Below are 11,425 nucleotides of genomic sequence, written 5' to 3' on the forward strand. Positions count from 1 at the left end.
CAGATTGCTGAAAGTTTATTCACATCTAGCGATAATGCAACTTCAAATGCAGAGTTATTAATTGTGAGATCGCCTTCCACTTATGATATATCCGGTTCGATTATTCACATTTCTGCTGAAGGCTGATTTGCTCAACTCTCCGGTTTAAAAGTATTACAAAATAGTTTCAGATTGGTCAAATGTTTGAGTAGAAAACCCTCGAACATCCTTTGAAAAATGTTCGATAAACAATATGCAGGTTCCATGAAATGAATCTTTTGATCCACTGTATTGTCTACAGCAGATAAAGTGTCTACAGCAGACAAAGTGAAAACATTATGCGATAGATTGGTAGTGCATACAATGCCTTCTTGGATATAACGACAACAGGCACTATTGGCCATCGAAGTAGACATGAATAACACTCTGTCGTAGAAAACAAGTACAAGAAGTCAATGTTTGGAGAAAGTGTCTACTAGATCTTGTTTTATAGTTTTACAGTGGATCATATTATTTCCAAATAAGAACAAACTATGGGTTTCTGGTCTTCTTCTTTGTACAACTATACATCAGCAGCTGTTCTATTGTTAATTTCGACTGAAAATATGAACAATCCCGAATGTTGGATCCAGACTGAATCAAGCTGACAAAAGACAATAATGAATGGGGAACAGATGCTTTTTTATGGATTAAATAAGATGCCTTTATTTTAGAAGATGTCCATTATTAATATAACTAACACTATACAAAGTGTTATGCTTTTACTATAGAGTGGTCAATCGACAATATATTGAACTTAGCCTCTTGACTATTGGTTGCCATTTAGAATTTGGTGGCCATATTGGAATTGTTCATGTTCAAAAGTGTTTAAAAAACTCATTACTAACACTGTATAATGTTTCTGGTTGTTACATTAAAGAGATTAATTACACCAACATTGGGTTTACCTTCTTTTAAAATTATTTGTGGCCATTTTGAATTTGATGGCCTTACGGAATATTTTTTGTAATGGCTCCATAACCATACCCCTTTGTTACCGTCATAACTATCACTTTGCAAAATTCATGCTGTTACTATAAAGTTATGAAGTTCACCATGTTATTATTGGACCTGACATATTACCTATTGGTGGCTATTTTCAATTTGGCGGCAAGTATGGGACTTTTTTTCTAGAAAAGAGGGGCAAAAGAAACCAGATAGTTAAATGCATAGATAAAAACAAAACCTGACAACGCCATGGCTTACAAAGACAAACAAACAAACACTAGTACACATTACAATGAAAGCTCTATATCCAAAAATGTTTTTTAGCGTCACAACTAGCACTGTGCAAAGTTTCTTTTTTTTATGTTGGCCTTTTTGAGTGGTTAGGGTTCGGAAAGGTCGGGTTTTCTCGTTGCTCGAACTTTTCTGTGTCTAAAAGTGTATGATAACACCTTTATAAATATTTTGAAATAAGCGTCACTGATGAGTCTTATGTAGACGAAACGCGCGTCTAGCGTACTAAAAAAATATAATCCTGGTACCTTTGATAAATTAATATATTCTTTCTGGGTTTTTTTTTAAAGAAAACTAAAATCTGCTTCAATGTTTTTATTACACCAGGCAGCAACAATAAAGTTTCCAGGACGTACTACGATTGCAGCAAACTCTCTATGGACAAACTCTCTGAAAAACACAAAACTTTAAAGTAAGAGACACATACAAATAACTAACATTTAAGTCAAAAATTAAGATCACAAGGTATATATAAAAAAGAAGATGTGGTATGATTGCCAATGAGATAACTCTCCACAAGAGACCAAAATAACACAGCAATTAACACCTATACGGCACCGTATATGAGCAAAGCCCATACCACATATTCAGCTATAAAAGGCCCCGAAATGACAATGCAAAACAATTCAAACGAAAAGAACTAACGGCCTTACTTATATAAATATGTATAGATTAGAAAATATTTGTTAATTATAAATAACATATACTATTTTGTTTTCTCTGGCACCCTTGTCGGCTAAATTTGTGACCACATAAAACTGGTATTTTTCTGTATACTTTGAAATAGATTAACGTTAATTCAGCCTCGTATATATATTACTGTCCATTAGAATAAATGCTGAAATAAGGTAACTTGCGGTAACAAACGATTACAAGAAGGTCAGACACACATGCTTCCATTTGAGCTTATTATTGGAATTTTATATAATCTTAATTTGATAGTGTCCAATATCATCAAATTTAAGTATCAGAGATCATAATTTTCAACTAATAAATCTAATATACTACATTAATGATCAAAAGAGAAATGAAAAAAAAGTATTGAACAATATACAAAATTCATATTATGATTAGTTGACATGTCTTTAAAAAAAATATTTGAGGAAAAAAAATTATATGAGATTACATGATCATATGATAAAAGATAAAAGCTTCAGGTACAGCTAGCTATAAAACCAGGTTTAATCCACCATTTTATACTTCAGAAAATTTATTCACCAAGTCATGGAAAAGCTCTTTAAGTTTTCGTTTTTAACTTGTCCTAGGTAAAGAGATAAATTGAACAGTTTTACTGCTTCAAAATTTTCTCAAATTTGAAAAGACAATTGCTGGTCCATTGTTAGTTTAAGAGAGTCCACACTGACGATTTGCCTAAATTGCATAATTTAATAATTAATATTAATCAACATGTTAATTTGTTAAAATGTTATGATACTAATTATTCTATTTCATCTAATGCACATGGTGGATAAAATAATCAGTTATATTAGCATATATCTGTAAATCTAACCTTGCCATGAACTTTTGTGACTTTACGTTAACAATTTACATAATATTGGAGAGAAGTGCAGAGCTTAGATTTAAATAAAAATACTTCTTTATCAATATTCTTTTTATGAAAATAATATCCTTTAGCAACACAAGATAAAATAGACATTCTTCAAATTGACACATAATTCACAATAAGTGACCTAAAGGAGCAATGACATTTTCGCAGACAGCTGTAAATAATCTACAAAACTCGACATTAACTATTTTAAATGTAATCGGATTATTTAAAACAGTTATCACAAAAAGTTTTAAAATACTACTCCTCATAGAACACAGTGTTATTGTTAAGACATGTATCTTTCATTGCATGTTTTGTCTTGTGATTGTCCTAACGGAGACTTGTACTAAAATCGTTATGATGTGTTAATTGTAGTTATTTATCAAAACAAAATTACGGAAATAGATTATTTCCACACATAAGCTAAATGAAGGATCACACTTACTCGTGGTAACTCGCATATGTAGCGAAGCACATCGGTCATGGTACACAACTCTTCAGTCCATGTCCATGTCGCGCCGTTGAACGCAATTGCCAAACACTCAGTCCCTACTGCAGGATCAGTTGTAACTGAAATCAATTACCGTCCATTTAATTCGCATTATGTCTTTTAAATTACAACAAAAAGGACCAAACCAATATAAAAGATAGTCTTGTTCAACCCTCCTACTAAAGTAATGAACAAACTTCGAAGTAAACATCGATATGTGTTCAAGTGTCATAAACCCCAAATGAATGACACTTGCGTGTGTTTGTCGTTTGTTTGTTGTCTCATTCCAGTCATATCTATTTATGTCAATTTTCCAGATAGTATGATTTTGCTCCTCTTGAAGAATAAATTGTGTAAAATTAAAATCGAAGGTTTATAACACTAACAAAAATTGACGTAAACACTAAAGTGCTTATCTGTATGATGTGTACATATGCTTTTCCTGAATTATCATAAAAAAAGTAAAATTTACCTGCTCCAAATGGGGGAGCAGCTATATTGAATTGACTGTTTTCTATGGCAAATGTGAAGGTCCCATCAGTGTCTACATCATTTGCACCGGTCCATATCCTTGTACTATCGGCTGTAAAAATAAAGGAAATTTGAATGAGTTTCATCGAAAATCAGGAGATGTATTATACATGTTATAAATATATTCCTGAAATCGTCTTCGTAGTTCATAGATAATAGACAACATTAGATTCACTCGTGAAATAAAAATTAAAGTGACAAGATTTCTGACTAAATGTCAATATAATCAGAGGTTATCTTCACATTATGGAATTAATTGGAACTTATTTCTTTCTTGAGTGAGAATTTATCAGAGCTGCATGTAGAAAGTGGAAAATGCTGTTTTGTTCGCTTCTGTCTATTTGTCAATATTTCTTTGCAATATTGGTATTGATTTTCTTTAAACATAAATGTGTCATTCATAACGGGAAAGATCCTTTATTCTGACCCGTTGTAAGTGTTAAAAATGATTAACATTTAATGTATACTGTTCCATTCAACAAGATATATCAATTAATTGGTAGATTATGTAGATTATGTAGAGATAATTTTATTTGAGGATATTCACTACTCTGTTTCAAAATAACAAGCTTTTATAACAATTGTTATAAATAAAGGAACTAAGAAAGCAGGGGGGAAAATCAGTGTTCGTGTGCTTGTTTATTGAGATATAAGCCATTGAAAATTTGGCGGGATGTGATTCTCTACATTTTTCATGTATTTAACATTGACACCTGTTTTTCTATCAAAAACAATGAAAAAATAACAAGGATTTTATAAAAAAAAAACAAATATGACCTTTTAAACTATCAGTAATAAAATCATGAAAAGAAAAGTAGGTGTAAATGGACATTTTTTTAAATGCACTACATGGATAAAACCAGAGGATTCTGAATATCTGGCAAAAATTCAAAAACGCATCATAGCGTTAGAAAAATTTCTAAAGATCTGTGATAAATTGAACTTTTATAGTTGTTAACAGCTGTTTTGTAGTGAAATGCAAACAATTTAATAATATTCCAAGAAAAAAGCAATGAATGAAAAATGTGTGCAAAGGAATATGCATTTTATGTAACCAGTTAAAGAACTTACTATGGTTTATTTTTTCAATATGAGAAATTTTGTACGAAATGACAGGTCCGACAGGACATACATATAAATAATCCATGAGGTACGATATGTTCATCGTCGGAAATGTTTTAGGGCAAAATGTGGTTTGTGTAAGCATGCAAACAGAGAAACACTATGATTCGGGTACTAAAATTCCAGGACTTACACTGATACACAGATACACACATTTAACAATATTAAACTCAATTTAAATTAATTTAGTTGGCTTATCTTTTGCAAGTTCTATTATAATGTCAGTTCTTGTTTAAATGAAGACTGTTTGTACTGTACACCACGTTTTGAGGAACATGTGATACAATGATTTGAAATACTATATACTACTGCAAAAATAATAAAAACTGTTGAAATGATGTTAAAATAGATGTTCCTGTATTATTTGGTTGCGACAATAACAATCTACTGCCTTATGAAACGACTGCCTAATGGTTGAAAAATGTTACAGTTAGCTGTAGTGGAACTATCCCCCTTATTTGTCTATGTAATAAGATGACACAAATTCAACATTAAGAAAATGATCAATTCAGACAAATGCTTTGAACGTAACACATGACCGTATAGAATGATTGTGTTAGGGTTTAGATAAGGGACAGTTAAAAAAAAGTAGATCGAGCCGCTGTCGAGGGACTATGTTTACCTTTTTGTGTTACACAATTTGCATTGCGCTAATTGAACAATTAAATACAGAACTAATTTTGATCTTTAAATGACTGTCTTACACGTTTATTTAGAAAAAATAAATAATGCATCCATTTTCCCCCAGCAGCTACAACACCTGTGAACTGTCTTAAGTGTTCGAACGTTTTTGGGAAGAGATAATTGTATAGTAATACAGATTAATGTACTAGTTCAAACATCTTGCTAACGGATTAGATTTGCTATCACATGTTTTGTTATCTTTGTTATCACATTTATTTCGTAATTCGAGATGACTGAATACATGAATAACTTTATTTTAATAGAAAATACAATAACATTCTCAACTTACGAATGCTATATTTATTTCTAACAGCATTGGCTTCTGCTTCAGTATTTGGTCTCCACAGGTAGGCACCCGGTGTCATGGTACAAGCCAACTGAAATTAGTAAGATGATATTCGTCACAAAATATGTATGTGAATACATAGATAGTTGTTATTTGAAAAAAGTGTTCTTGAATTGTCAAAACTAGTCATCGTTTATCATGTTTATTCCCAGCCAGTTTTTTTTCAAGTTTCAGCAGTTTTTGTTTTTCATAATAAACTCCTTATTCATCTTCATATGTCTCCCATATAATGCATCTCGTGACTCCAATTATGTCCCAGTATTACGTCAAAGACCATTCAGGTATTTGTTTCTACTATCATACTCTATTATCAAACTATTATTGTGTTGAAAAGATTAAATTATGGCCAATGGATCTCGACTGCGTTCAACATCACAAAAAGCGTTAAATGCTCTTCAAACATAAAACAAATTATCTCTTTCGATTACCGTAATTTAACCAGATTTTCAACAAATGAACTTTATAGGTCAAATATAGGAACAACTTCAGTGACATGATCAAGAACATTGTACATACACTTTTACGAAAGTGTTTGAAAGTTGTCATTCGTCGTATATACAAGCAGATAATACAGTCATTCATAACACTTCTTATGTAATGATAACGTAGGAAATTACTTAAGTCAGGTATTAAGAATTTTATAATGTCACTTGTTTAATAAAAACATCAAATATATCTATATTGTAATCTTATATTCTGCCTACAGAATATATAATATATTAAACGGTTTTTGGTTCTTGATTGTGTTCGAAGTAACAACAACGTCTTCCAAATAGTGAATAATTAAAACACTCACCAGAGCTGCATTCCACGATCTACCAAGATTCATCGGTGTAATAGGACCACTATCAGAATAACAGCTTGTACTACTTGCCTGGTTTGGTAAGAACATGAATCCAGGAGGGCAAGTTTCCGAAACACATGGCGGCGCTATTTAAATGGGAAAAAAACCATATGTGTTAATTTTTTTTTTTAAACATAATTTATAAAAAAAAAAATATTAAGCAATACCGTAATTTCAGAAACGTTACAAATTAATGACAATGCTTAAATGAATCGGAAATACAGAAGCTACATTGTTTTGACAACGAAATGTAGTTTGATTGTCAATGATACAAGTTTCCACAACAGACCAAATTGCTGTGCAATAAACGCATTGACATTTTTATTATACACATCAGTTGATGTTTCTACATTTTAATGTATGTGTTGACCAGCTATTGATTAAATCTTTTATTTTGTACAGTTGATCGGATGGATGGAACTTTAAAGGTAAATAAAACCATAAGCTTCCAGAAGATTTTATAAAACTTTATCCTCATCAGCATACAAAAAAAGACTGTGAACTCATGGCATGGCTTCTCTTAGAAAAATGCTGTATTTTTCAGATTTGGATTACGAGCTGTTTTTCCATTGAACATATTTGTTATGCTGTTGGGCGATGTATAATAGGATTGTCAAACTATACTTACTAGGCGCTACAGGGACAGATACAACCATAACTGGTACTGGCACAGCCGGAGCTGCCGGAGCTGCTGGAGCTGCCTGAGCTGCTGTAGCAGTGGGTGTTGTTCCCGCCAATAGTCCAAGAAGTAACAGCGGTAAAAGAGCCAAAAATGGGGAAAAATCAGTCCCTGTACCACCTCCAAAAATATATTTAGTAAAAATCAATTAAAATCGTCATTTGGTGTTTTATCATAAGTGAGAGTAATATTTTAAATAAACTTAACAAAAATAAATCCAATCAGAAATAGCTAATGTAGATGAATGAAGTCATGTGTGTTTGTTTGAAGAAAAATACACACATAACCAATGTATCAGATTACAATTAAAATCTTCTTATCACAAACAATATATTTATTCCGACAATAAAACAGGTGAGGAAGTCTTTGATCGGACGTCCATCTGTTATCATCATCAAAGGTGTGTATACAACATCATACTATTACAACTTTGATATGTAATGGATATGCAAATCTGTAATATTCGATGTTCATAACCATGTAAAAATTTATCATTTAATTACCTCCATCCTCGAACAATCCTTGTGCATAGCACGTATTACTTGATAGAAATATGACAATCAACAAAACAAAATATATCTGTAAATAATAAAATTACGTAAAACATATTATGTGAATACAATTATATTCCAGTCGTTCGCATAATTATTACTGACATATCTATTGTTATGATAAGCAAGAATCAGATGATCATGTCAACTCAACACTTAACTTTTGATATTTTTGTCTGTTTATTTTATTCACATATAGTTGTCAATATAATAGAATTTTATGTTACTGTCAAACATGCGAGAGGTTTATCTAGCTATAAAACCAGATTCATTCAACTATTTTCTACATAAGAAAAATGTCTGTACCAAGTCAGGAATATGACAATCGATGTCCATTCGTTTGCCGTGTTTTAGCTTTTGATTTTGCCATTTGATTAGGGACTTTCCGCTTTGAATTTTCCATAGAATTCTGTATGATTGTAATTTTATGTAACACTTTATGTTAAAACAGGTTTGTGTCGTAGAGTTAAATTAATGTTCAAAAATTGTAAAAATATACTGTTATCAATTTCAATGCATTATACTTTTCATACAATTATTTGAATTATCATCATACCACTTTCTTTGATTTTTATTTCAAAACACAACCTTCACGAATTTGTTATTAATTTGCTATTATTGTTAAGCCAAACATTAATATGTTTGTGAATAAGCATGCGCTTGAAATCATTATAGATTTACGTTTTTTAATTAAATTTGGATCTATTGTTGTTCCAATATTTTTATTCTTGTACAATGATTGAATCTACATCTACACACGTTATGTGGAAAGGAAAACTATATGCATATCCAAACTAATTTAAACATGTTAAAGTAATTTTGAAGAAAAGAACATGCAATTTTCTTAAACACTTAATGTATAATCAAACATCCACATATTATTTCGTCTATATTAAGATGGGAGGACTGTTTTCGAAACCATATAACATGGAGATTTTAAACATTTTCAAATGATTTGAAATTACAAGTTTTCAGACTGTATGCACAACCATATGATTAGTTACTAGTAAGTTATTGTGGTGTAGATGTATGATTCTATCAAAATTCGTATTAAGTATACAATATTTATTCCATTCAAAGTTTCTAACATTATAAGTTTGGAAATAATTACAATAATGAAATCAATAATGTATTCAAGAAATCAAAATCATTTGAAAATGTAGGGTTTGCATTAATATACGTATTTTAGCAATCCATATTTTGTTTTCTTAAAATCGAATTAGTTTAACATGTAAATAAATTTGCATAAGGATTAAAGCTAAAATGGTTTGAATAAATTTAAAGGACATATTGAACAGAAGTTCCATGACAATGGTTAGGTACTATCATCATTATTCAAAGACATGTAAAACATGTACAAAAGCAAAGGAAAAAACTACATACTACTGAATACTTTGAAATCTTACCTTGTAATGCTGAGCCATCATGCAGATTATGCCACGGTCTTGGAGAACTTTGATATTTATATGTAGTATTTGAATGGTTGAACGAATATTCAAATAAGCGCCATAGGCTGTATTAACCAATCGCATGTTGTTACAACTCTACACAAATACATCCTGTTATTGATTGATGCATTCATTTTTTGGTAGAAATGTATCAAGGCCATTTTGGTTAGGTAAAGCGCGTGTATTAGCTATTCCGGTTTTAAGGCGAAACTTGTACATGTTGTAAATGCTATGCATGCTCTGTATTGCAAGAAACATTTTCTGCTGGATTTCTATTACTGTCACATAAAATCATTATGTTTGATTAAGTTGCTCATGTCAATATACCAGAATTGTTTACAACTGTCAATCAAGAAGGCGGTTAAGCTAGCTGTGAAACAGGGTTAATTTATCATTAATTGGGTGATGCTTGGACCGAATAAAAAAAAAATTATACAGTTGTATTAGTTCTGTTGATTGATGAAATGTAGTCTGTGAACTTACTTAGACGTACCGTATTTTTTGTAATACTTTTTTTTTTAAATTTCGTGTCTGTAATTGAAAACTTATCTATCTGGTTTTGAAACTTTTGTAAACACTATTCTTACAACACAGCATAGGGTTCGTAGGTGGCCTGTTGCAAGGCAAAATTTCTGTCCATATCAATTATACCCTCATTTCTAGTGCAAATTTCCACGACCCCAGATGACCTCTTTTGTGACAAGACCTACCTATTGTATTTATTGTGAACTTGTTCTCGTCCTGAATATGCATGAAATATTAACACTGGACGTTAAGCAACCAACAATCAATCAATCAATACAACACAGCATATACGAAAAAGGACAAAAAGGATACTCTCACGGCTCGGGGCTCTATTTATAAATGTTTGCATATATACTTTTTTAGCAAGAATTGAACTAATAGGAATGCTGGTCAAAAACTAATTTTGAAAATTCATGAACTAAAAAAGCAATGCCCAATTATTTGTTTAATATAAATAAAACGGCAGTTATGATTTTGAAAGGAGTAGAGGTTATTTCAGTTGAACAAGACATTTTAAGAGACTTAAACGTTTTTGGAAAGGACTGATCAACTGCTCAACCACAATGTCTATTTTATAAATAAAAAGATTCATCAATACCAATTAATATGTTATACTGCTTTCTTCATGTAATAATAATAAATCGAAATTGTTAATCAAAGTTTACCGAAAGTTTAAGTCGAATGACATGTGTAAGCTATACAGAATTATAAAAGTATGTTTAGTAACAAAAACAAAAAAAACTCAAAATATCAAAAAGATAATAACTAAAAATATGTAAAAATATGAGAAAAAAAATTGAATAACCAAACAAAACAACAATAAAGATATCATTTTAACAAAATACGTTATTCCAAATAAACGAAATTATATTATAATATATATTTTTATATACTATTTCTGAGTGTTGATTATAATTTGCCAAAAGTGAATGATCACTGTCACATTGTCATATTTGATACTTAGAGGACAGAACTGTTCAAACTTCCTTGAATTCAATGTTTTAACAAATCGTGATCAGACGAAGGCTGACGATATCTCGCGGGTAGACATAGGAGGAAAATAGATCATAAATATTACAAGTGTTTACCAGACGAACTGTCCGAGATTTAATTTCGGTTAGTTCATAAACAAGACAAATTAATACTCCACGATATCAATTAAAGAGGGGAGAACGATACCAGAGGAACATTCAAACTCATTTTGTTAAATGTAAAGTTACAGTAACAGATTTTTACTTCAGTGAACATTTGCTGTCGAATTAAAAATGTAAAATTGTGTGTAAATTTCCGTGGTTTATTCAGCTACCAGGAGCTTTAGAATTATTCCAAAAATACCAGAGGGACATTCAAACTCATGCATCAAAAATAAACTGAAAATGCCGTGGTTAAATAAGGAAAA

The 11,425-nt window shown here is 30.9% G+C and overlaps 1 protein-coding gene across 1 annotated transcript; it reads right to left on the reverse strand.

The window, feature by feature from the left end:
* Positions 1 to 1,557: 1,557 nt before the first annotated feature.
* On the reverse strand, positions 1,558 to 10,381 carry LOC139487130 (uncharacterized). Its single transcript, XM_071272116.1, has 8 exons — positions 9,460 to 10,381; positions 8,006 to 8,081; positions 7,452 to 7,622; positions 6,776 to 6,909; positions 5,923 to 6,010; positions 3,769 to 3,879; positions 3,252 to 3,376; positions 1,558 to 1,647 (listed from the first exon to the last, which is right to left on the reverse strand). The coding sequence occupies exons 1-8, from the start codon at positions 9,583 to 9,585 to the stop codon at positions 1,633 to 1,635; spliced, it is 846 nt and encodes a 281-aa protein (XP_071128217.1). The 5' UTR covers positions 9,586 to 10,381; the 3' UTR covers positions 1,558 to 1,632.
* Between the last annotated feature and the right edge of the window lie 1,044 nt (positions 10,382 to 11,425).

Source organism: Mytilus edulis, chromosome 8 (assembly GCF_963676685.1).
Source record: "Mytilus edulis chromosome 8, xbMytEdul2.2, whole genome shotgun sequence".
Lineage (NCBI taxonomy): Eukaryota > Metazoa > Mollusca > Bivalvia > Mytilida > Mytilidae > Mytilus > Mytilus edulis.